The 27,810-nt window shown below is 45.7% G+C and overlaps 1 protein-coding gene across 1 annotated transcript; it reads left to right on the forward strand.

The window, feature by feature from the left end:
* Positions 1–261: 261 nt before the first annotated feature.
* On the forward strand, positions 262–26,502 carry LOC100275449 (uncharacterized). The gene is made up of 10 exons (NM_001149516.2): positions 262–617; positions 2,488–2,513; positions 6,947–7,028; positions 7,118–7,327; positions 8,542–8,664; positions 9,081–9,138; positions 9,277–9,350; positions 25,080–25,168; positions 25,242–25,313; positions 26,119–26,502. The coding sequence occupies exons 1-9, from the start codon at positions 522–524 to the stop codon at positions 25,309–25,311; spliced, it is 828 nt and encodes a 275-aa protein (NP_001142988.2). The 5' UTR covers positions 262–521; the 3' UTR covers positions 25,312–25,313; positions 26,119–26,502.
* Positions 26,503–27,810: the final 1,308 nt, after the last annotated feature.

Below are 27,810 nucleotides of genomic sequence, written 5' to 3' on the forward strand. Positions count from 1 at the left end.
TCTTCGTTCTACTCCTCTATAGTAAAAATGTAGCACATAAATATTTAGGACATCTTGCTAATAATAGTATATAAATATATTTTGTGTAAAAGTGAATTAGCTTAATTGATATATGCCTAAACTACTATTATTAGAATGGAATTCAATTCCAGTGATCCAAACGGGGCGTTATGTTTTTTTTAGTTAAAGGGAGGTAAATTAGACTTTTGCCGGCGCGTGTTTGATGGGCCGTCAGATGGGCTTACTTGAATTCCACGCGATTTTCTAGAGTGCGTACAGTCGTCGCCAGTCTCCGGGAGCCCAAAGCAAGTGCCCCCACTGCCCCGGCGGCTGCCGAACCTCTGCTCCGGCGACTAGGTTCCCGCCTCCCCGACTCTGCCCCAAGCGAGCGCGGCACGCGTGTCGCCTTGGCTTCCTCTCTTCTGCTTCAGTCTCGCGCCGCCGGTTTCTATCCTGCCGTCGCCCGGAGCTCATCGTGCTGACCTCCAGTGACGCGCTGAAGGGATCTGGGAACTTCGAGGATGCTTTGCTGTGCTGGCCACCAGGCGTCCCTTCTCCTCTTCGCTCTGCTCTCTGTCTCCTCCCTTCTGCTCGTCGACGGATCCCATCAGGACCAGGTACTAGTACTCCGAGTTCCTCTTGCTGAATTCTAGATTTGTGCGCTCAATTCATGCTTTTCCCTTTCCGTAGTGCACAACAGCACAAGTTAATGTTCTCCAGGAATGATTAAGTTTGCATCAGTTAGATTCAATCAGTAAGGCAAAGGATACACAAAGTTGGGCTTGAGCTGATCGGCTGCACTTATTCGTCAGCTGCAGCTGCTGTGGTTGCATGCATGCTGTGATAATCTACTGTGTCTCTTAGTTTGGATTTTTGCAGCCAGATAACTGCAGTCGTTATCTGCTATTTCTTGCTCGATGGATTATATTAGTGTTTGAGGACAGTTGCTGCCTCTGAGTTTAGAGCAGTATGGTTTTATTTCCTGTTGTATCTACACACCAACTATCTTTAAAAATTCAGAGTTTAGAGGCGCCATATTAGTATATTTGACTTGTGCAAGGCTGCAAGCTTATCTGACTAGTTTCCATGCCTAGTTTACCCTCTGAAGTGTTCATTTTCTTACAAGGATCAATGGCATGTTGCAATTTGAAAACTGGTTGAGCTTATCTAATTTTTTTACTAACAACAAAAGTATGAGATTGGTTATCTTGCAATCACTGGTCCAGAATTGCAGCAAATTATACTTAGGGTGAGTGCTTTGGTTAGGGATTCTTAAAACTGTTTCTCTCCGGAAATAGCAGAATTCCCACCAGCCTGAAGCTGTTTCTCCTGAGAAACAGAATCAGTTTCTCTTCATACACGTTTCTCTAAAGTTATCAAGTCCATCTAGTCGATCCTAGTCACCATGGGACCGACCAGACGACTAGTCGCAAGTCGGCCATCAGGTCGGTCCTAGTCGTCCTATATATATCAGGACCAATAGACCAAATATATACTAATGCACTATATGTTCTAGAGTACAAATCAAGCATGAAGATAACTATAGGCTGATGGCTGCATGTAGGGATGCAAATTGGTCTAAACAACATGATCCCAAGTGACCTAAGCCATCCCACATGTAGCTCATGTCCTAAGCTGCCCAGAAATTCCATTATGTTTCTAGTCGTCCACCTCCTAGTCGGACGACTAATCGTCATCAGTCAATGATTAATCGGATGGCCAGAAACTAATCAACTTATTGAGTTGTAGCTCCCCTGCGAACAACCCCTGGTCTAACTGGTTAGGTGATGTAGTAGCAAACTCTCAGGTTCTGAGTTCAATTTCTAGTGGAAGCGAATTTTCATACCTGGGTTAAAAAATCCCCTCGCTGTTTCTCACCCGCTCTTGGGCTACAGAAATTATGTGCCCCACCCTCCGGCCTGGGGGCTATTGCAGAGTGGGCAGAGTCGGTCAGTTAGTGATGGGAGGCTAGGGTTTGGGGGCTTTCTCGACCAGAACTTGCGGTTTCATGACTTCTTATATGAATGTTGTTGGGGTGGCTTAATCCCCTCCGTTTGAGGTTTTTTTTTGAGTCATAGCCCCTAGTTGAGTCCAGGATACCGATTAGGACGACTAATCATGATTAATCGAATGATTTGATACCTCTACGTTTCTATGAGAAACTAAACCCTGCCAAATACACCCTAGTCATTGCTAGAAACTAAGTACCTATGGTACTGCTAAGAAATGTCAGAAAATCACTGAGAAATGTCATAAAAATCAATGTTGTGTCCTAGATCACTTGCCTTTGTGTCGCTACATAAGCAATTATTGTCTTGTAGTGGTACAGGAAGTAAGGCTGATAATTCTTACAATGGTTCTTCCTAGAAAAATTATTGTACCGGTACAATCGATATGCAATTCTTTAGTGTTGCCTTTTCTCCATTGTTCTCTTTGATGTACTCGTACTTACTTCTAATGCAGACACTGTTTTTTTCTATGTTTTAGGAATTCGGTGAAGCTGTTGGATCCAGGTACTGTATTCTGTTAGAGTATATTTGGTAGTTTAGATATTGTGTATCGTAGACTGTCATATATCTATGGGTTGCTTTGTCTCCCAAGTCCTGTACTCTACCATAGTTATTAAGGGGGTAAGGAGACCGACCCTCTTTTTATATTTTAGGCGGTAAAGTGTAAGGCGAGGTGACACCTTAATTATATAGATAAATATAAAAAATAGACTAAATATTTTTTTTTTGTATATCACTAATTCGAAGTTAATAAGCAAGCTAGCACACCTGTAATGGCTACTAGGGCCGTTTCAGCATAGTAGAAGAGAGAAATGGGAAAAAAGAAAAATAAGTTAATAGCCCACAACTAGTGAGCCTAGCCCACACACCCGTTTTAGGGTTAAAACTCGATCAATCACGACACAAACATCTCCTAGTTGTAGTCGCCAGGAGCTCTCTCCCTTCCCCTCAACTCTCCTCTTCCTCCCCCCAAGCTCTCCTCTCTCTCCCTCCCCTGCAACTCTCCTTCCTCTAACTGTCCGACTGGGGCCATGTGCCACGCCTTGTTGCGCAACCCATGCACTTCCACTATTGCGCCTTGCGCGCCGCCTCCTCTCCTGTTTTGCCCGCGCCTTAATCTCGCGAGGGCGCCTTGCATGTCCAGACTCGCCTTACTGCTTAAGCGTCGCTTAAGCGATGCCTTAATAACCTTGTACTATTCATAAACCGCCTAAAGGCTCAATGCAAAACAACCATCCAATTACACTAACGTCCCGTTTGGATCATTGGAATTGAATTCCATTCTAATAATAGTAATTTTGACTTATATCAATTAAGCTAATTTGATTTTTATGCAAAATATATTTGTATACTATTATTAGCAAAATGTCAGAGATATTTATGTGCTACATTTTTACTATAAAGGAGTAAGACGAAGAGTGTCATGTAAGTTACAGAGTAGAAACAAATTCTACTAATGCATAAAATCATTTCCCATCATCCACCCCATGAATTTGAGATATGCTTATTTCTGAACTTTAGAAAGTGGTGGAATGTCAAATTTCAAACTAAATAAGTTATTTTATTGAGTGAATTCCAATTTCTCTAAAATGAAGGGATCCAAACGGCCCGTAATTCTAATCTCTTTCATGGTATCACAAGTCTAGGTTTAGATCCTAACCCTAGCTACCACCAACTTCTGCAACTCCGCGTCCCCCGGGAGAGATCTATCTCCACCAGGGACAGGCCACCGTTTTGGCACCCGATCCCATTGATCCGACAACCATTGTTGTTGTCAAACAACACCAGATCGTGATGGGTCTTACTTGGGTGTCGTCGTCGGTCGGTTGTCCATCGTTGCATCAACCTTCTCGTCGTTGGGTCATGTCTCGTCGTTCATCTGGTCCCCTCGGCATAGTGTCTTGTCTTGCCCACTAGCGCTGCATAGCGCCTAACTATCTTGAGGCCCACGGCAGTGTCCCTCTACTCGACCATTTGGGCGAACTGAAGAGCAGCGATGTGGTCCGCCTGGGTCTGGCGGCGCGCGACGTTAGCTGCATGGGCATGGTCTACCTCTGTGGTGTGGGTGCACTCCGCCTCATGATCCGCCTAGGTTGCGCAATCGCGCTCTGCCTCGACCGTGCGGGCGCGCTCCGCCTTGGATCCTCTGTCTTGCATTAGGCCACACGCCCTCCACCCCATCGGGCCAGGCCTTGCCTCGTCGCTAGCATTGCTCGCCCCTGCTCCCTGTCTTTCTCCCTCTCAATTGTTTCACCTTGTGGGTCAAGAAGAGGTAAGAGGACTGGGGGGGCTTTGCTACGCGCACCAAGGGCTCCTACATGAGATGTTATATCCTTTTTGGTTTGCCCGATCACTGATCGGTATTGAGTCGCCCACCACCCATCGACCTCACATGTACCTGCTATGGCCTAAACATTGGCTACACTTGCTTCTAGATCTTCGTCTGTGCAGTTTGACTGGGGCATGCGATGTTGAGGGGACGTATTCCTGCATTGCATCTCGATCATTCAGTTCGCATGTCTACACCGTCGATTTGTCATCGACACCAATCCACCATAGATTGGGATGCCTCCATCGACTTGTTCCATCGTCGCTCCACCTTGTGCGTACTCGGTCCATACAACCGAATATGTGCGATCCACATGGCTCCCGTGACATCATCGCTGAGTCCTACGTGCATCTTCTTCGTGCAATAGGGCTACTGGCTTCCTACTGTGTTGCCTCATCGAGCCGCAACACTGTTGCCCGGATGTCTGCTTCGTCGTTGTATCTACATCGCCATTCTTCGTGCATCGACGACTGTTCTGCGAAATCTTTGCTTCACCATCCGTTCGCAAAAGGTCTTTATGATCAGGTCTTCGCTATCAACTTGGAGCGCTACCTATGAGCGTGAGGCCACCGTTGATCATCCACTGCTGCCACCATGTTCTACATCCGAACTACTCACTCTCAAGCACCCACCGCGCTTGAACTGCTCACCTTTCGGTTTGACGCATTCATTCCCACACTGCTTCTTATTCGTCTAGCACAACCACGTCGTCAACGTTGTTGTTTTATCCCCAGATACTTTGTCTTTTCAGACAATCGTGTGCTATGTCGGCACCTTCTACCCCGTTGTTCTGCAGACCACTACCATCATCGAGATCTCTGCTAGTCCCTCAGATGTTGATACATGGTTGGGGCTTTCTACCTTGTACGTCTGGTATTGGCAACACCAATGCATGCTTTTGTCTTTGATGTGTTGATGGGTTTTGCGAACCCAAGCCACACCTTGGTTTAGGCAGCTTGGCTACATCGACTTCGGCATTGACCCTCCTGTTCCTACCTCGTCTGCCTTGATCGCATCATCGCCTTTCGTCTACAACGGTTTTGACTACGTGGACCTCGACATCACCTCCTTCCACGACGATAGCCTCTGCATGTCTCTGTTATCACCATGGCACCTCTTGTGCGCGTATAGCTCCAACATGGCAACCCAACCATAACTATGTTGACCTCGGCTATCTTCAGCATGGCTTCTTCGACCACAGAAAATGTGCCCTTGAGCTCGGCTACCTCGACATTGGTACAAAGGACTATCATCCGCATGAGCTTGTTGTTGATTTCTACATGCTTATTAAAACGACGTTTAAACGTCGTTTAAACTATAAAACGCTGACAGAAAGTGAAACGACAAAACGTTTTACGATTCGTCGTAAAACGTCGCATTTTGACGTTTAAACGCGGTATAGAGTGAAACGCCGCGTTTCGGGCGTTTAATGCGTCTGCTGCTAGAAATTGGCCCAGCCAATTAGAAACTCCTGCCCAGCCCGCCCAGGCCGCCACTACAGGCCGCACTATCACCAGCCCAATTAGGAACTCGCGTTCTCACCAGCCGCCGCACTCCAGGGCGCGCTCCAGCCTCCAGGCCGCCGCTGCTGCTGCTCCAACCCTCCTGCGCCTCCCGTCCGGCGCCGCCAACCCCGCCTCTGCGTGCCACTGCTCCAGGCCGCCGCCGCTCCAGGCAGCTGCTCTTTAGGCTGTCCTCCCTCCAGGCCGCTGCTCTCGAGGCCGTCCTCCAGCCCCGCCTCAGAGCCTCTGCGTGCCGTTGCTCCAGGCCGCCGCGCTCCAGGTCGTCCTCCCTCCTGCGCCGTCCGTCCGGCGCTGCCAGCCCCTCTAGCCCCGCCTCTGCTGTCCCACTGCGGCAGGACTACAGAGTACAGAGACTGACTGTCCCACTGTCCCACTATCCGCTGGCGTATGCTCCACTGGTGAGTAATCTAGCCTCCTATTGCTCGCTTGCTGAAGGAAGAAGGATTGATGAAGGGTGCTCCACTGTAATTGTGGTAATGTGGTTGTGGACACGTTATTTTGCACAATATTATTATGTGAACTTATGTTGGTTGTTTGGTATTTGACTTGATATAATTGCCTGAAATTATGATATATTGAAATTTCCCTATGTTGTTTAAAACTACGTTTAAACTTTGTTTAAACCGTTGCTACGACTGTGGGGAGTGTTAGCCTTTGGCTCCTCTTCTCCAGTCTAACCGTCTGCGATGTTCCCGTTACGAATATGGGGGATGTTAGAGTATATTTGGTAGTTTAGATAGTGTATTGTAGATTGCCATATGTATGCTTGGGTTGCCTTGTCTTCCAAGTCCTACACTCTAGTGCAATACACCAATTCTATTCTCCTTCATATTCAAGCACTTATTTTTTTTTTCATGTGTTGTTTTATTATGTGTATTCCACTTAAAGTAAAATGTTTTTGTTCTGTGCATGCCATTACATTTTATAAGGTTCGCACCAGGATTATCCTAAAGTAGCTCATTCCTTGTAGCTTTAATGAAATTATGAAACAAAGATGGAATTACTCTCTTGAGAAATATTATTTAGATTTCTACGTAGAGTTTCAGACATGGACTATTGTCCTCTTCTATTTTGCTTGATTCCAGAATTCTTCAAACAAATCCAGACGCACATGAGGTGCATTGCTCAAGGGAAAGGAGCCGTGCAGCTTGGGAAGCTATTGATGAGGTAGCAGATGCAACCTAACAGTTCTGTGATTTTATATGCATTGCTGCATCCATAACATTGTTACATGTCAACTCCCATTTCTTATGCAGTATTTGATGCCCTTCGTGGAAAAAGAAAAATATGAACTCCCAAGCAAATGTAGACTTCGTCCTGATAATGACATGTTTCGGGAGCAAGAGCAACATAAGATTCATTTTGATATTAATGAGTGGCACTGTGGCTTTTGCAAGAAAGCTTTCCGAGCAGAGAAGTTCATTGATCAGCATTTTGAAAATCGCCACAAGAATCTTGTGGATAATGTATGCTTACATAACAGTGATTATATTTCTTTAGTATATGCTTACTTATCATGAATTTGATATTATTTGTATTGTAATCACAAGCTATACCTTCTTTCATTGTAACAGCTAGTAGCCAACACAACAGTGTGAAACAAAATATAAAAGCTTACAGTTATACACAAATGTATGACAATCTAATCCTCATGTAAACAATTATGATCCTCTGCAACAATTAAGTAGGACTCTATGCTTCCAAGTATTCATGGTAGGTACTGCTCTATAATATTTGCATTTATTATCAGCATAATCAACTGTAAATTGCTGTAATGGAAGCACTCCAAAACTGTCTTATTTTGACTTTCTATTGCATCACTGTGTAGGGTATAATTGTATAAACTTTGACACTGATATCATGTTGTGAGAACATTGCTGATTTTAGCAAAATATATCTTTTCTCTCTCGAAAACACAGGAGACTTTAGCAAACATATCTTGTTAAGTGAATAATGAAATATTTTCAACTTGGTGACAAATTTGACAATCAGTGCTTGCATTGTGTAGATCCTTGAATATAAAATAAGGTTTTGTTTTCAGCTGGTCACTTGAAAAAGAACACGAGGATTACTGGACAGCTCTTTTTTCACACTAATTTGCACTACAGTTTTCAACATACGCGTGATGGTGCGTATGCGTTTCATCATGTGCTTTTCTATTCCAAAATCCAAAGGCACATGTGTGTTTTATGTAAAGCTGTGATTGTGTTGGGCTTGCGTGGGTTCTAAACCTCTTAATATTAGCTCTCCTTTGTGTTTGAAAAAAACATTTGTTTCGTGGTCATACAATGTATTCTTCATCGACTCCATTTGAAAAATGTAAATTGTAACTTTCATTCTCGAGCGACAGTTCTATAAGATACATAAAGCTGTCTAGCTAAGTTTCATTAATTTCAGATGAAGCCAACTAATGAGATGTTATGTATAACCCAAAACTGTAACTGATTTAAAGTAATCTGCTTTCTTGCCGGAAAAGAGAAGAGATAGGAAGAGCCTTTTTATAATTTATAAACCTTTTTTTTTGTCTATGCACTTAAAGGTACCAAGTTAACTTGTTTTATTTATACTGGTTGATGCAACTTTATGTTACTGCACATGAGGTGTGTAGGTGGCTGTATTTCTCTTAATCAAAAAGTTATTTACCATCCGTAAAGTAATAGATTCTGATCTATTTTCTTAGAGTGAAGGAAGATGCATGGCAGATCTATGCGGCGCACTACATTGTGATCTGATGATGCAGTTCAAAAAACCAAAAAGTAAATGCAATGCAGCTGCAGCTACAAGGAATCGTCATCTTTGTGAGGTTCTTATCATTTTTTTTGTATCTGATATAAATTTGTTTGGTTGGTTGGGTTTCTGCTATTCTGGTAGCGTGCAAGATACCAATCCTTTTCTGATAACTTGATTGTGCATTTTTAGCTTGTGCTGTTTGTGTCATGTTTTGGTTTTCTGTATGATATTCTGCATATTTTAGGTCTTCATTAAACAGAGTTCCACATATTCTATGCTTCTTTAAAATCACTGTTTTTATTGTGAATGTGATACTGATAAGCAGCAGTTCATACAAGCAGGAACACTTGACCCTGGCCAAACCATGACTTTTGCTAGTTTTGTCTTGTACTTTGTTTCATATGGCAAACAATAAATGTGTTATTTAGCTAGCTTCTACATGTGTTTGTGAGATAGCAAGCAACATGTAACTCCCTACATTTACGACAGAGCCTTGCAGACAGTTGCTTTCCTATTAATCAAGGTCTTGCTGCCAGCCGTCTTCATGGTAAGTGGAATGTGAGTGAATGTAATGATCATTCACTCATATTTTCCTTGTATGCCTCTTTCCAATGCAGCTAGCATTGTATATATTTCAGATGTAGCTGGTTTTGTAGATCTTTTTCTGATGTAGTTTGTCCCGCAGAATTTTTCTTGCGCCAGTTTTGTGATGCTCACACTTGCAGTAAGGGAACAAAACCTTTCCCCAAAGGTGGCAGGGTGAGCAAATTTCTGCCAGTAGATCTTACAGTTTATGAATGCTTAATTTATTTCAGGTTATTCAGCTTTGCATTAAACAATGAAGCTACATCAGATAGATGCCGCCTTTATAAGCAGTAGATAGCATTTCTAATGAGATGGCATCATTTGGTTCCTTTTCTGGCTAGGGTTTTAGTTTCTTGATAATGCACTGCCTTTCATTTTAGCATGCTTCGGGCTGTAAAACCTTTTTCTTTATCAATGAAATTGGTAGTTTCGTTCCTGTTCCTTAAAAAAGTCTTGTTAAGAGGCTTCCTTCCCTAATTAGGCTTCCTTCTCTAATTAGGTGCAGCAGTTGATTCCATCCTGCCTGCCTATTTCCTTTTAGCGTTTGATCTCCCAGATTGTCTCCCTAATTAGATGTGTCTACAGTTGATCCCTTCCTGCCTTGGTTGTTTCCTTTTAGCGCCTGATCTCTCAGGTTGTCTCTTTGACCATTGTTTCCATAAATCAGGTGGAGCACAATATGGTAGAGACATATATATTTGCACTCTTGCTATTCAGTTTTATGCAAGTAATATTTTGTGCTATCATGGTATCAGAGCGTCACGATTTCGTAACAACTCGCTTCCGCTAATACTCACCTGCCTGCTCCGCCTCCTCGGTGCCACGCTACTATGCCACCTGATGACTCTCCGCCCACTCCTGGTGACCAACAACACCGAGGACGTGGCTACACAGGAGAAGGCCCGCCAGGTTTTGGTCACCGTCGCTGATGAGGTTGTGGCGGAACCGCCCACATTATTCCAGCTTAAGTGCCCAAGTCGCACCTTAAAAGGCAGCAACACACTTAAATCGGAATAACCCGTCAGTCCCTCGGTTCTCGTCCGATAAAGCCACTTACCAAGGATCGAACACCACTAGCTCACTCGAATGTGAGGCACAGAGAAATACAATAAAGCATAATACCACAAATTTAAGAAGTATCAGTAGTGATTACATTATCGGAGTTTCAAAAACAGTAACCATAATTTTTAATGCAGCGGAAATAACTAACGGAGAAAACCAAGTAACATGGCGAAGCCTGGCCACGCTACTCCTCCTGGTCCTCTCCTGCGGAAGCAGTAACCCACTCGATCGTCTATCCCGGTGGCAGGGATGGAGGCCAAGTCACACCATCAACCAAATCAAGGAGGTACCTGCAAAAATTATGCCACAAGCAAGGCTGAGTATACTAATACTCAGCTAGACTAACCCGGTGTGAGGAGTCTACTCCTCTACCTCTAGACCATGAAGCTGTTTGGCTGAGAGGGTTTGGTTTGCCAAAAGCACTAGCTGAGTCTAAAATCAAGTTTTAGCTTTTCAGGTTCTAGAATAATAATTTTAGACTAGATGAGTACCTAGCTATTCATACATGGTATCAAACATTATATCAATCAACATCTTTTGTAAGTGACCTTATTTCCACTTATTACTCAATACAGTACAATGGATCAAGCAGTCTCATTACCTGCGAGAAGCAGACGATTCGAATCGAGTTTTAACCTTGCAAGGTAAACCTAAACACACGACATGTAGGGGCACTCCGTCCCCACACATATCAACCGTCCCCATCGATCCCCCGTTCGCGGCCAGGGCTCACCGCCTTGGCGTACAATGCTCCACTGACCCCGGCTGCCGCCGTGCAGTGGCCGCACTTGTACCCACCATATCTAGAATGGGAGACCCAGTCTCAGGACAAGTGAGGGGGAAAGTCCGCGCTCGGCTTCACTCAGGTCTTAGGTTTACCGGTTACCATATTTCCCGACATGTGTTTAGTACGTTCAAACGCTTGACACAGGTATCCGCACGTTAATCCTTATTCCAATTTCGTCTAATAGACAACGCATCCCATGGATCCGTGTCCATAGACCATCATCATTCTGTTATCGAAAATGGACACAACCAATTCCTGACCTCGCGCGAGTGCTAAAAAAATCACTCGACTTCCACCGAGATCCCTAATTAGCAAAGCAGCTACTCGACCTAGCATACTAGTATCCATCTCAAAAGGAATCCTGAGTTCATGCAACTAGGGTTTCAGGCAACTCTTACACTTAAGTGTACGGTACAAGCCTACAAACATTAAGTGCAGTAAAATAGCATATATAACGGTTATGTATAAAACCGGGGCTTGCCTGGAATTCAACACTATCGTGTTTGCTATATGACACTCGCTTGGCGAACATCCATTGGTTAAGTCCATCCTTCTTCAGTTCGTCCATCAACTGTAGCTTGTGGTTGGCACCACATCACTGACACGATCATCATCTCTCGGTCCTAAATGAGATGCAGGATGCATATGTATGAATATGATGAAATATATCACAAGACAATCCCAAAATAAACGGTAGCGAACTAAACATTAAATTGTAAGACACCATAACAACCACACGCTAGCATTAGTTATCTACACGTTATCGGCGTTCAACATTAACACCATTAAAAAGAAGACAACATTTTTATTTATTTACGCAACACAAATACGACACCGCAAGTACGCGCTGTGAGAGAGTTGGAAGCGTGTGTTTGTATATTGATGATGATAGACAGTACATGTACAAGTATATATAGGGGAGGAAGGTGAGAGGTAAAAGGAAGCCTTCTACACCTAAGGAAAGATCTAGAATACAATCAGATCCTCAATCATAGTGATTGAGATCCTCCCCTAATCCTCTCTATCTATATCAGAGACAACACTTCCATATAGGGCGGCCGACATATCTGCCAGGCGTCAGCCAGGATACACTTTCTAACACCCCCCCGCAGTGTTAGCGTCCGTGGAGCGAACGTTAAGACTGGTCCGAAATTCAGTGAAAACTGCTGATGGTAAGCCTTTGGTGAAGATGTCGGCGTACTGGGAAGTCGTCGGGACATGTAGCACGCGAACAACACCGAGGGCGACCTTGTCTCGGACGAAGTGAAGGTCAATTTCCACATGCTTGGTACGCTGATGCTGAACAGGATTGGAGGACATATAAACAGCACTGATGTTGTCACAATATACCAATGAGGACTTGGGAAGAGGAACATGAAGTTCTGTCAACAACTGTCGTAACCAGGATACTTCAGCAACTGCATTGGCAACAGCACGGTACTCGGCTTCGGCACTGGAGCGGGAGACCGTGTTCTGGCGCTTTGAAGACCAAGAGACGAGGTTAGCACCGAGGAAGACAGCATAACCAGAAGTAGACCTCCTAGTGTCTGGACAGCCAGCCCAATCAGCATCAGAGTAAACCACAAGTTCCATTTGCGAAGAAGAGCTGAGGTGAAGGCCCAACTGAAGAGTGCCTCGGATATAGCGCAGGATGCGCTTGAGAGCAGCCAAATGAGGTTCCCGAGGATCGTGCATGTGGAGACAGACTTGTTGAACAGCATACGCAATATCCGGACGGGTGAAGGTGAGGTACTGTAATGCGCCTGCAAGACTGCGGAATTCCGTGGGATCGGAGACAGGGTCACCGTCGGCTGAAAGTTTGGGGTTGATATCAACAGGGGTTGTACAGGGTTTGCAGTTACTCATACCAGCTCGCTCAAGTATCTCAATCATATACTAGCGCTGAGAGAGAGTGATGCCAGAGGCAGACTGTTGAACATGCATGCCCAGGAAGTGATGAAGAGGACCAAGATCCTTCAGTGAAAATTCCTGTTGGAGAGCAGTAATAGTGCGCCGTAGAAGGGGCATGGACGAAGCAGTTAACACAATGTCATCCACGTAAAGAAGAAGGTAAATCACATCTGTACCCTTGTGGTAGACGAACAATGAAGTGTCAGTCTTGGCCTCAACAAATCCTATTTGAATCAAGTGGGAAGCGAATCTACTGTACCAGGCACGAGGGGCCTGTTTGAGGCCATAAAGTGACCGATTGAGACGACACACATAATCAGGATGAGTGGAATCTTCAAAACCGGTGGGCTGAACACAGTAAACAGTCTCTGACAGGGTCCCCTGAAGAAAAGCATTGTTGACATCCAGCTGGTGAATCGGCCATTTGTGCGAGAGAGCCAGGGAAAGAACGGTTCGGACTGTAGCTGGCTTGACCACTGGACTGAAAGTTTCTGAAAAATCAATACCAGGGCGCTGAGTGAAACCCCGAAGAACCCATCGTGCCTTGTAGCGCTCAAGAGAACCATCAGCTTTGAACTTGTGTTTGAAAACCCACTTGCCAGTCACAACATTGCAATTCGGTGGGCGAGGCAGAAGGTCCCAAGTGTGGTTACCAATAAGAGCAGAATATTCTTGTTCCATGGCAGAGCGCCAATTGGAATCAGAAAGAGCTGCTCGATATGTCCTCGGAATGGGGGACAAGGCAGCGGCTTCAAAAAGAGCGGGGAATCGAAGACCACTCTTGCCACGGGTTGTCATCCTGTGGTGGTTGACCACTGGAGCAACAGGAACTGCACCAGCAGGAATAGGGGGTGCAGTGGCGGTCGTCGGAGAAGGTGCTGGAGCAGTAGTAGGGGGCGGGCGTCGAGAGTAGACCCGTCCGCAGAAACGATCAGCAGGAGCTGTCGTTCTATGGACGTCAGGCACGGCAGATGACCCAGGCGGCAGTATTGTTGGTGACGATGCGCCTGGGAGACCAGCCATCCGGTCAGGAGACTGGAGCATCGGAACATATGGCGGTACCGGCCCTAGCGGAGGGCGGGTGGGGCCAGCTGGCGTGGCAGGTGGCTGAAATGCCACCTCTGAAGGAGCGAGTGGCACAACCGGCGAAGAAGCCACCGGTGGGGGTGGTGGTGGCATACGAGTACCTGAAAAAGAAAACACGGGCGACAGTCCAAAAGGAGCTGCAACCGGGTTAGAGTAATCATCAAGAAAGTCGAAGGCCGCTGGTGGGGGTGGATTGGAAGCCTCAGAAAAGGGAAACGAGGTTTCATCAAAAACCACATGACGGGAGATAATGGTACGATTGGATTGGCGATCAAAGCATAGGTAACCTTTGTGGTGGGGGGAATAGCCAAGGAAGACACAAAGGGTTGAGCGAGGGGATAATTTATGTGGAGTGGTGGCAGAAAGGTTGGGGTAGCATTTGCAGCCAAAAACGCGAAGGTGCTCATAGGATGGGTTGTGGCCGAAGAGAGCAAAGTGTGGTGTAGAGAGTGCGAGTGTTTTGGTGGGTAGTATGTTGAGGAGATATGTTGCGGTCCCAAGAGCCGCAGCCCAAAAACTGGGGGGAACACTGGATTGAAAGAGGAGGGTGTGGATGATATTGTTGATGGAACGGATGACACGTTCAGCCTTACCATTTTGAGCTGAAGTGTAGGGGCAAGACATGCGCAGATGGACTCCATGGGAGGAGAAAAAAGTGCGGGCTTGAAGGTTGTCAAATTCGCGACCATTGTCGCACTGGATGCTCTGGATAGGGACACCAAACTGCGTACGAACGTAGGCAAAGAAATTGGTTAGGGTGGAAAGGGTGTCAGATTTGAGACGTAAAGGAAAAGTCCATAAATAGTGAGAGCAGTCATCCAAGATAACAAGGTAATATTTGTGGCCAGACACACTAGTGATGGGTGAGGTCCAGAGATCACAGTGAATTAACTGAAAATTACAGGTGGCGCGTGAGGAAGAAGTAGGAAATGGTAGACGGACATGTCGTCCGAGTTGACAAGCATGACAAGGATGAGTACTAGTATTTTTATTACAAGAAATTGCGGATGACTGCGCTAAATGTGATAAAACGGCGTGACCGGGATGTCCAAGTCGTTGGACCATAGGGTAGATGCAAGAAGAGCAGAGGCCGGGAACCGCAGGGGGTATAGTGGACCAGAGCTGTTACATCTGAAGATCTCGCGCCGAGTGGGTAGATCCTTCACAGAGCAGCCAAAAGGATCAAATTCAACAGAGCAATTATTATCAGTGGTAAATTGACGGACAGAAATCAGATCCTTAATGAGGGAGGGGGAAACTAAAACATTGTGAAGAGAAAGATTATAGGGAAGACGGGTGGTGCCAGTGGAGATAACAGGGATTAGATGACCGTTGCCAACGACAATATGAGTAGGAAGATGCTGGGAAGAGGGGGGATGAGATATTATACCAGCGTCAGATGTCATGTGACTGGAGGCACCAGTATCAAAGTGCCACTCTTGTTGAGGCGGCTGCTGAAGAGTGACAGTTTGGAAGTTGGCAGCGAGGGTGTGTTGATCCCAGACGGGTGCAGGCGTAGAAGGATCGGCGTAGGCAGGGGGCGGCCCATATGCTGCAGCGGGAACTGCCCACTGACCAGGAGTGTCGGCGACGAAGGCATGCGGTGGTGGGGGCGAGGCAGCAGGCGGACGAGGAGTCGAAGGTGGACGTTGGCCAGGCCACATGTAGATGGCCCCCGTCCAAGGGTTGTAGTAGTTGTAGTTGGAAGATGGTGCAGGGCCAATGATGCCGCTGCTGCTGTGGCTGGAGGTTCTACCACCGCGCTTGCCTCGCTTGCCTCGTTGTCCGGAGGAGGAGCCATGACCGGAACCGCCCCCGGAATGGTGGGAGGGAGGGCGCTGATGTGAAGAGCGCCCAACGGGAGCAGTGGGTGTAGGTGACTTGGAGCTGCCGTTCTCGCCAGGTGTAGTAACAGCAGCGAGGGCTGCTGCAGGAGCAGCATTGGTCATGGTGAGTTCCTCGAGAGTAAGATCATCGCGGACCTGCAAAAAAGTGGGTAGAGGAGAGGTGCGACGGAGGTGAAGGCCGAGCGCTTGAAAGCGTTCGTTGAGGCCGCGAATGATGTTGAGGACAAGGGTCTTGTCGGAGACCGGCTCGCCAAGATCGCGAAGATCTTCGGCAAGCTTTTTGTAGCGGCGGCAATAATCAGCAGCGGAGAGGTCGCCCTGAGTGAAGGAGCGGAAAGCTTGGTCGGCGTAAAGGGTGCGCGTCGTGCGGTTCCCAAGAAATTGGGACTCGATGGCGAGCCACAGGACGCGAGCAGATGCACCACGCTCGGAGATTGTGTCGGCGAGGTTGTCGGTGATGGAGCCGTTGATCCAAGACAGAACAACGGCGTTCATGCGAGTCCAGTCGGGCGAGTGGTGGACAACATCGGAAAGCACGTGGCAATCCAGAGAGAATTTGGTGAGGGTTAGGAGGAAGGACTCACGCCACCGAGAGTAGAAGGTAGAGTTGACGTCGAGGAGGAGTGGGACGAGGGCCCGGATGTTCTGCACGGCGACGGCTTGAGCGTGCAGATTGAGAAGAGCAGCCGCTTCGTGTTGGAGAAGAGCGGCAGAAAGCTGGGCGACGGAGTCAGCACCAGTGCCGTCGGAGGTGATGACATTGATGGGGGGAGAGAGGGCCGCCGCTGCGCGCTCGTGAGCTGCACGGGCGAGAGCCGTGCGGATGCGGGCGTCGGCGGCGTCGCGCTCACGCTGGGCGAGGGCGGCGTCCTGCTCTGCGGCAGCGGCGCGAGCCAAAGCCGCCTCACGGGCAGCCAGGGCCGCGCGCTCAGAGTGGGTAGAGGCGTCGCTGTCAGAGTCGGTGATGACCGGAGAGGTGGGCTGGAGGTCGGCCATGGGGAGAAGCAGCGCCGTAGAGGAGGCGCGCTGGGGTGGAGGGCAGGAATCAGGACCTAGGCGGCTGATACCATGTGAGAGAGTTGGAAGCGTGTGTTTGTATATTGATGATGATAGACAGTACATGTACAAGTATATATAGGGGAGGAAGGTGAGAGGTAAAAGGAAGCCATCTACACCTAAGGAAAGATCTAGAATACAATCAGATCCTCAATCATAGTGATTGAGATCCTCCCCTAATCCTCTCTATCTATATCAGAGACAACACTTCCATATAGGGCGGCCGGCATATCTGCCAGGCGTCAGCCAGGATACACTTTCTAACACGCGCATTCACCACGCTCACTCTAATCATCCATTAGTTACCTAACATTAAATTAGTTAAGTCCATAAGTTCGCTACAACTTATATATAGACAGACTTAGTTGAAAAGGAACTAGACACTTAATTGGGCTTTACAATTATTCACTAGGCAAACACTTATTAGACCTTAACCAATTTAGTTCACTAATTTAGCGAGACGTGTACTAGTTACCTATATACTTAGTCTTACTTATATTAGTTATATTATCATTACTGCGTGTTCAACCAAAATCGAAATGAGGAAACAGTCGACTCGAGCCAAACACAACAGAGTAGAGCAATCCACCAAACATAACAAAATTAGGACAACAGCACAACAGTTGCTTGTTTCAGTCATAACTCACAAGATATTTATCTAAAAATAGTGAACAAATACTTTTTGGAAAGCTTAGGAAACGCTCTACAACTTTGGTATTATCATCTCAACATGATTAGACTTTTAGCAAGGTCGAATTGTGCAAAAATAACAGCTCTGTCCAGGTTGGGCAGATTCAGGCCCTTTGTTTCAAAAATTCATAACCAGAGACTCATGCATCCAAAACAGGTGATCCTAGACTTTCTGGAAAGCTAATGAAATTTTCTACAAATCATTTATAAACATCTCAAGGTGATGCAATATGCAATTTAGGATAAAAGACATTAGAAGGCTTTGTTGTCCAGAACTGGACAGATTCAGTCTTCACACTTTAAACATCCATAACTTAATCTTCAGATCACTAAAAAGAGTGATCCAAGACTTTTTGGAAATCTTAGCAACAGTACTACATAACTTTTATAATCACCAAGAAGCGATTCTATATTTAACCAAGTCAAACAATTCAGTTTTTGAAATCTGTTCTGACAGTGGACAGAACACAACAACCATTTTGTAAAATTCATAACTCTTGAACTATCAAGCCTGTGGTTATGAAATTTTAACACAAGCAAGATAAGAAAAGCATCTACAACTTTCTTATAATGATCATGAACAGATTGTAACATTAACTTAAGCAAACAGTGCAATATCTGAAATTCGTACAGAAATTAGACAGATTCCGTTACTGAATTTGTGAAAAGCACAACTTTCAAACGATCAGACTTATGGCTATCAAATTTTAACACAAGTAAGATAATAAAGTTATATACAACTTTTCTATATGGCTTTTCTACAGAAAACACAATTTAGTTCATTAAACAAACAACACAGCGAAAACAGTGCGTGCAGCCCAAAACAACAACTAATAAATTTCAGCTCCTATTTACTTCAAGAATTACCATGTTCTAGAGACTGGAATCACTCTAACACTTTACCGTTTGTTAGAGTAAAATTAATCAAATGAGGACTAACAAGTAGACTTACTAATTTTTATCCATGTCATTCCGTGCACTAGAATTACCATACACGTTTATCAAATGCATTCACCACAATACTCAGACCCGGCATATATGTGTTTATCGATTGCGCCCTTCACAAACTAACTTGCATTCTTACTTAGACATCACATGAACACTACAAATTTTTACCCGCGACCATAACCATGCACATTTAGACCATAACAAGCAAATCATCGTGATTACGAGCTTAACCAAACCATCTAACAATTCGGCTAACTAGAGCAACGACATAGCCCGCTAAATAACATACACGCGTCTGCTTGCCTATTATTATCGCAATCCGAGACACAACATACACTACAACAATTTTATAAACACCATATTCACAAGTATTTTCGCATCACCGACCAACTCATACGAATCGTAAACCACTAATCTCCAAATCACAATCACCATGCATTTACTTCCCAAATCATGAACGCATACATGTTTATCATATGAACCGAGTATTTCAATAATTATCCTAAAACAACTAACTCCATTACACAACTTGTATCACAAACCTACTTGACTTACTTGAAGTGTCTGCTCGAAATCGTGAGTACAATCATACACTATATGCGAAGCATAATTTAACGAACGCATAATACGCATTGTCACGACTCGACTTATAAATATAGAGAAAGCGACGACTACTTTGGCATGTCACAACCTCTCTATATAAGACAAAACAATTTCTACCTACATCGACCGAACATTCATGTCGAGCACACCTTATTCTACCCTGTCTCGCATACAACCATATTGTGGCGTGCACTCGAGACACTTCAATCAAGGTAGTGTATCCACTAGTATATGAACTCCGACACATGTCTTAACAATACATCCTCCACGCAAACTAGCATTTTCCAAACTACTCGTCACATCAATAAATATACTCCCTATATAATCATGAATCCCATCACATTGCATAAAACAAATACACTTTTCACATAAACACATATCGATGCATTTCCCAAAACATAATCCGCATTTTGTAACTTAGTCTTCGCATCAAACAACACATCGCATAATTTTCCTATCAAAATATAAAAACATCCGAGTTCTTTTCTACTTCATTTTCTTCTCTACACGCTTCCATTCATACAAATATATTTTCACGCACATATTCACGCCATCGACTGAATCGTAAATAAAACAAAATCACAATTTTTCTAAAGCGAACAACCTGGCCGAAACCCGAGTGGAGTTGCGCATGCATGCATGTCGGTTTGGCTCTTATCGAGAAACGACGCGCGAAGCGCGACGACGACAAGGGGCTGCGATTAAACGACATACACAATTATTACATAGCTTATTAGTTCAGTTATTTTATAAAATCAAGGAACACGGAACATCGAGGTCTCACCACGGATTGACGGCATCGCGACAGGGACTGCGCAGATCGACGACGGGTGGCCTGACCTGGCGGGCGCGACGCAGCGGAGGGCGTCGCTGCTGCTGCGGCATTACGCCGAGCACGTCGAGGGTGCGACGTAGAGGGGATGTCGAGGCTGCTGCTATGGACCGGCGCTGCTGCGCAGCGCAGATCGGGTCCACGCTGGTTCGACGGTGGCCGAGGAAAAGGAGCGGCGTCCAACGCGATAGGATGAAGACCCGCCTAAAGGAGTCGCTGGCCACAACAACAGAGGGGAGCTCGACCGTGGGGGAGCTCGATGCACACCGGAGGCTTGTCCATGGCTGGGGAGTAAGGGAGCTCGGCTGCATGGAGAGGCTGGCGGCCATGGGAGTCCTGGGCGCCTGCACTTGGAGATTTCCTGCGCCATGGGAGATGCAGGGGCGCCATGGGGAAAGTGCTGGTCGTCGACGACAGTGGTGCTCGGGGCTTGCGCGCCATGGGGAGAGGGAAGAGATCCCTGTTGCATGGGTTCGAGTTGAGGAAGAAGGGGGTTGTTGATTTCCATGGGAGAGGAGGAATCCCGCTGGGGAAAATGCGCCGAGGGAAAGGGTGGCGCCATGGTGGCTGAGGGGAGGAAGGGCGCTGTCCCTGGGCAGAGAAGAGGGAGCCGAATGAAGGAGGAAGAATGCTGGCTGCTGCTGCAGGTGCTCCTGCGTTCGAATGAAAAGAAATGGAGCAAGGCAGGCTGATGCATGGGGCTTTAAAGGCGAGGCTAGCTGTGCGGCGAGTGGCTGGGAGAGACGGCACTGCACATTGGGCAGTGCGACGGCGACTGTTCGTTGGCCATGCCCAGCGGTGGCCAACCCGCGCAGGATACGCAGAGGCCAAAGCCTGCGCTCGCAGGCTGCTACACGAGCGCTTCTGTTCCTTTCCCTTTTCTATTTGTTATTTCTCTCTCACTTACATGACGTAGGATATGCATTAATAAAAATAATAATTAGATTAATGTTTAAACCCTTCTTATACTAAATTATTGATGTGATCGTACTATATGGCTCGCAATTGTGAAACGACAAACACGATTAATCTAGCAGAGATTCTAGATGACGTTGCCTAAAAATTTTCTCGCGTTCCCTTTTTAAAATGGTTTGACTCAATTTGACCATAGTTTCAAATTAGTTCCTCGTAATTTGAATTAACAATAAATAATATGAGTTGTTCCGTTTTTTTGTCGCTTTTGCTCGTGCCGACAAATGTGAAAATTGTGTGCTGTTATAAACATACGCTCATTTCATATTCAAATTAAGATTTTCGAATTAAGGTTCTCTCTCTTAATAAAAACAACGTCTCGAATTAAGATTTTTCATTTTAGATTTAGATTGGTTCGGACATGGATTGAATATCGAGCAATCAGACTCGGATACAGATTTGCTAACTCTTGTCGAAAAGTTTGAATAAAGAAGTTTGGGTGAGATTTATAAGTCGAGATTGAATTTCGAGTTTGCATTCGTGCCGAGAAATAAAAGTTTTTAACAGGCTCCAAATTCGGCCTTCTGTGAGACTGAATAACTCTGAGTTCGGTGAAATGTGAATGAATAATCTGGATAATCAGAGACATACGCGAGCGAGAAATAGAAATTTTCACCGAGCATCCAAGATTGGGATAAATCTCCCGTCATAACACGAAATAGACACCAGGGGTGTCACAGAGGTTGCCAAGGCCATCACTGACACCTAGGATTGTGTCCGCGCCGCCCATGACCCTCTTGCGAGGGAACACCAAGCTACCATCGATCTCGAATGCGCTACAGCCGCTACTCGTGACGTTGCCTTCCCACCTCTCAACAACGACCCTGATGACGAGGTCAAAACTGGTGAAGACTTCAACTATGAGGTCGCCACTGTCACCAACCTCCACGCTCAGGCAGCGGGCATCTAGAACCTTTGTGCCCTTGTACCCGTGGTTTTGGAAACCATCTCCTCCACTACAATCGCTGGTGTGACCTCGCCCTCCTCGCCCGAGTGGTACGCCCTTGTTGACCACGTTGTCTCTGACGGCTCCCCTGCTGTGCCATCCTTGCGGCGCATGGACACCATCATCTTGTCGCGGGTGCTGGCATGCTCTCCACCGAGCTGATGGAATCCGCCTGCACCCCAACGGCATAGCACGTCCCCTCTGGATCGCCATCAAGGAGCAATTCCTCGACAATTGTGAAGCTCACGCTCTTCGCCTTGACGTTGAATTTTGTGTCTTTATACAAACTTCTCTATCAGCGACTATTGCCGCAAGATGAAAGGGATGGCTAATGCTCTTGGTGACCTTGGCAAGGTCATCAGCGTCCGCACCCTCATCCTCAACGTGTTGCATGACCTGAACGAGAAATTTGCCCACATGAAGGTCCACATCAAGCGCTCCATGTCGTTCCCCTCCTTCGACGATGTTCGCGCCGACCTCATCCTTGAGATTGACTCCAGCGTGCCAAAACCGCCACCGACAACCGCCATTGTCGTTGCTCTGCCATCGGTAACCACCTTTGTTGCTCCACCACGGCCTTCCGATGGCTCTGCTCCCCTAGTATCCCCTCTTCTGGGGGCTTGACGCCCCCTAGCGGATCCAGTTGACCTAGGCGCCCTCCGATAGTAGTTCTAGCTCCACTAGTGGCGGAGGCTCCTCTAGTGCAGCCATTGATGTCTCACCATGTGGCCCGGTCTCGTGGGTGCGCCGCAACACCAAGGTGGCCAAGCGCCGCGCATGCCCACACCCTAGCCTGCGCAACATGCCCTGTTCGTTGCCCCAACCCAGTATGTGTCCCTGCCGGCCCACTTCGCCCAGTTCAACCATGGGTGGCTACTATCGCCACAGATCGAGCCGGTCCAGCACTAGCTTGGGCTAACTCAGCAGTCCACCACGGTCCTTGTTCAAAAGGATGCAATGTGAACACCGTGGTCTAGAACCTGGGATCAGTAGTCCCTCACCAGCAACTTCAACACCAAGGCCCTCAATCCTCCCGGCATAATGGATTGGGTCGTGGATTCCGATGCCTCTAGTCACATGACTCTCGACACTGGTAACATCTCTTTATTTTGCCCATCGTGCCCTTCTTCCATTGTTGTTGGCAATGGATCTACTTTATTTGATCTTCACCTGGCCTGACATCTCTTAGGCTATCTAGCAAGTGTCTACATATGCTTGACCCTGGGATGTTCACCTCTCGGCAGTTAAGCGCATCCTGCACTACTTGCATGGGGCATTTGGTCACGATCTTCTTTGTCCATCCACGACCTCCGCTCCGCTAGTATGCACGGATGTTGATTAGGCTGGTTGCCTGGACACTCGTAAGTCTACTTCATGTTACACTGTGTTCCTTGGTGTCAACCTCGACCCGTGGTCCAAGTGGCAGATCATGGTATCTTGATCTAGTGCTATGTCTAAATACAGGGCAGTTGCTGATGATGTTGCTGAGGCTTGTTGGCTCCGTCAGTTACTAGAGGAGCTTCATGGTCCCTTGACGAAGAGTACCTTGGTTTATTGTGATAATGTCAGTGTTGTCTACTTGTCCACTAACCCGGTTCAGCATCAACACACGAAGCATGTCGAGATTGATCTTCATTTTGTCCATGACCACGTTGCTATTGGTGATGTTCGCGTTCTCCATGTTTCGACAACATCTTTGTTTGCTGACATCTTCACTAAGGGGCTGCCCACCTCTGTTCTGAGTTTCGCTCCAGTCTTATCCCATAAACATTTTGATTGCAAGGAGTGGGGGGTGGAGGTGGGGGTGTTAGACAATTTATTTTCTTCCCTAGTTAGGAGGCTTCCTTTGTGCTGGCAGTTGATTCCTTCCTGCTTGGCTGTTTCCTTTTAGCGCCTGATCTCCCTGATTAGGTGCCGACAGTTGATTCCTTCCTTGTCTGTTTCATTTTAGTGCCTGATCTCCCAGATGGTCTCCCTAACCATTGTTTCCATAAATCAGGTGGATCACGATCTGTAGAGGCGTATATATTTGTACTCCCACTATTCAGTCGTATACAAGCAATATTTCGTGCTATCACTTACTATTTTTGCAATCCAATATTTTCACACATTTTTTTCTCGAAAAGCGCAGAGAACTGCGCCCCATTATTATATTAAGAAGAGAAAAGATGGGTGGAGCCCAAGAGGAACCCCGATACAAAGCGCTTCTTACAGTAGCCAGACACACACATCCATAAAACGATCCGTAAGAACACTGAAAAAACAACTACAACCCTCCAATAGCGGCATTAGAACCAGCTAAAAATGAAAGGCCCCTTGCTCCAGCAACTTGCCATTTCTCCCTTTCCTCATTAACAGATTTCAACAGCAGGGAGACTTGGAGTCACACCATCAAACACCACTCTATTTCTGAGTTTCCAAATCATCCAAGCCCCCAGAATAAACAAGGAGTCCAGACCTTTCCTAGTCCAACCGGACACAATGGTATAGACTCTTTTCCACCACAACATATAAATTGTCACTCTGAGTAGGAGTAATGGTATAAACTCTTTTCCACCACAGCATATAAATTGTGTCACTCTGAATAGGAGTTAAGCTGTGAATACCAAACTTCCGAAGGATGTTATACCAGCACACTCTAGAGAAGACACATGAAACCAGCAAGTGGTTAATGGTCTCTGGCTCTTGATTACAAAGAGGGCATCTAGGAGGGTGATTCAAGCCTCTTCTCTCCAATCTATCAGCAGTCCAACATCTATCATGTGCCACCAGCCATAAAAAGAATTTGCATTTGGGTGGAGCCCATGACTTCAGATTCTTTTATGATGATCAAAAGGAATTGAACCAGCAAAGAGGCTATTGTAAGCTGAGCATGCAGAATAGTTACCATCAGAGGCAGCAGAAAAAATATGTTGGTCCTCAGTGTTAGGTTGCAGCACAATACCAGAAAGAGAATTCCAAAGATGAAGATAGTCAGTTAGTGCACATTATAATGTCTGCTCAGTACACATAGGTGTGCACAGATATAGATGCCCAATAAAATAATTATTATCAATTGAACAAAGCTTCATCAATGGCCCAGAAAAAAATCCTAGGAAAAGATACTTATATCTTAATAGAAGTTCAGAAGGGACTTAATGCTATTGTCTGCTCTTTTCTGCAGAAACAAACAAACAGGTTATACCTCGCTCTCTCCATTTTGACGCTGATACTTTTGCCGCTGTTCTATCTAATTGTGTTCCTGCACCAGAGGTTTGCTTAATCTACTTTGTGAACATATCTTTTGTGCTGAGCATTTCCAGGACACTCATATTTTTCTGTGCAGGGAAATGAGGAAAGGTACCCAAGATCTAAAACGGTTTTCGAAAATTGGGCAGAAGAAAAAGCCATCCTAGTGGTAAGTTTTCTGTCTGTGCCCAAAAATGATGTGTGACTTTTGCTTGTAGCAAGTAACTATGCTGTAAAATTAGAAAATATCATGTTGTGATCACGAGCTCTTTAGTTCGTCTGTTACTCTGTTTTTACCCTGGAGCTTGGACTACCAAACCATTTACAATACGACAATGAGCTGTCAAAACAGTTTAATCAATACCCTAGGTCTTAAACTGCCCTAGTATTTTACGACATGAATTTTCGCCAGTGTAATTTAGTTGTTTGTAGTTGTTAACTAAACCCATGTCATATTGCTATGCTTATCATGAGACCAATAAACGGAAAAAACAAGGGTACATGTAAAAAAAGCTGCTGTATCAATTTGACATGGATAAAGCCAGGGTGTGCTCAGAACTAGGCACCGATGGTTACGATTTTCAACAATTGGAGTGTACAATAGACTTTCTTAGTTTAGGGTTGCAGCTCTTTCAATACCGGGGTGTTTGGTTTGAAGAATCACTTTCAAGATAAGGTGGTGCATCATGAATCCATACCTCAAATTTGGTGGGATAATTTTATTCCTCATCTTAGTACTAACTAACTATGAAGAATAAGATAGTGATGAATCAATTTATTCTATTCCACAAACCAAACAAAAAAAGTGAGGACTAAGAAGGTGATGGACTAGCTTATTTTCCTTAAACCAAACACCCTATAAGTCTTCTTAATATATACTATTCAGATCCTGGTGGTCTAATTCCAGCACAAACGACTGAATTCCCTACTTTTTCTTATATTTGGTGCTCATGTGGTCCATGTTCCTTCTGCAGTCCAACAGTCACAACGTTCTCGAGCTCATGGAGCCAAGGATGAGCTGGATAAGGAACGTGGTATGCAGTGTGAAATGTTTTTATGGGCAGGGAAGAAATTTCCCTCATTTCCAGGACGGGAACAATGTCCGCAGGTCGAGGAATGCTGGCTTCGACCTTTTCTTTTCTTTTTCTTTCTTTTTTGTTTCGACATGTAGATGCAAACTTCGAGAGGCAAGCATGTGTGGTCTTTGTGAGATTACGGCGATATTCTATATCGTCAACCATAACCGAAGTCCTATTGATAATTTAAGGATTTTTGGGAGGCCTCAGGCTTAAAAACCAATGTCAGTGAATGTAGTATGACTTCTATCCAATGTAATGATCAATGTGTTGGTGAGGCACAATCTTTATTCCCTTGCAACATTGTTGGATTTCCTTGCAAATATTTGGAGCTTCCTCTGTCTGTTAAGGAAATGTCTAGAAGTGTGTTTCTGGAAGTTATTGATAAATTTGCTAACAAGCTGCCAGGCTGGAAGGCTCCTTTAATAAACCAAGTTGGAAGACTGACACTTGTCAGATCTCACTGCCATCCCTATTTATCGCCATATTACGATTTCTTGCCCTAAATAGGTGGTCAAGGCTATCGACAAAATTAGAAGGGGTTTTTTGTGGAGGGGAAGAAAGGATGTTAGAGGTGACCATTGTGTTGTGGGGTGGAATAAGGTCTCTAAACCCTTAAGTCTGGGAGGTTTGGTAATACACAATCTTGAAATTCTTGGTTGGGCTTTGAACCTGAGGTGGCTGTGGCTCAAGAAAACTCAGCCAGACAGATCTTGGGCTGAGTTTGATGTGCAAGTCCATCATAATGTTACTGCCATGTTCTCAGCCTCAGTATGCTCCATAGTGGGGGATGGTGCTGGAACACTGTTTTGGACTGACCGCTGGTTGCATGGCCAATGTGTCTCAAAAATTGCCCCTTCCCTGTTAAATAGAGTTTCAAATCGTTTGAGAAAAAGGAAAACAGTTCAGCAAGCTCTCAGGGATAACAGTTGGGTTGGTGACATCTCTGGCAGTTTACCGGCAGAAGTGATTGTCGAATTCTTAATAATTTGGGATTTAACTTAGAATATTCATTTGCAACCTGGAGTACCTGATGCTTTCCGTTGGCTTCCAGGTGCTTCAGGGGAGTATTCTGCTAAAATAGCCTACCAACGTTTCTTGGCTGGTTCTGTGGAATTTGAGGTAGGTGAAAGGATATGGAAGAGTTGGGCGCCCCCTAAGTGCAAATTCTTCATTTGGCTTGCTTCCCTTAATAGGTGCTGGACAACAGACCGTCTAGCACGTAGAGGTCTTGACCACCTAGGGAAATGCGTTCTCTGCGATCAGCAGCAAGAGACAATTCAACACATCTTGATCTCATGTGTCTTCTTCAGGAATTTATGGTGGCAGATCTTATGTAAAGTGGGACTGCAGCTTGTGGCACCAGGGCTAGAGACATCAATGTTCCAGGATTGGTGGAGTATGGCTGAAGGTCTTGTGCCAGTTTTGCACAGGGAAAGGTTCAACACATTGGTTATTCTCGTGGCTTGGTGGATATGGAAGCACAGAAATGTTTGTGTTTTGCAGATCCATGAGGATGCCAGGCTTTGGGAATTGGCAGGTGCTAAGGCTCTGAGAAGGCTGTGGCCTTGAATTGGGGTCTTGGTTGTC

The sequence above is a fragment of the Zea mays genome, chromosome 10, assembly GCF_902167145.1.
Source record: "Zea mays cultivar B73 chromosome 10, Zm-B73-REFERENCE-NAM-5.0, whole genome shotgun sequence".
NCBI classification, from domain to species: domain Eukaryota; kingdom Viridiplantae; phylum Streptophyta; class Magnoliopsida; order Poales; family Poaceae; genus Zea; species Zea mays.

Coding starts and splice junctions, on each gene's coding strand:
- LOC100275449 (NM_001149516.2), top strand. CDS start 522: ATGCTTTGCTGTGCTGGCCACCAGGCGTCCCTTCTCCTCTTCGCTCTG. Junction 7,029..7,117: donor CTTGGGAAGCTATTGATGAG/GTAGCAGATGCA, acceptor TTTCTTATGCAG/TATTTGATGCCCTTCGTGGA. Junction 9,351..25,079: donor CTTTCCCCAAAGGTGGCAGG/GTGAGCAAATTT, acceptor TCTTTTCTGCAG/AAACAAACAAACAGGTTATA.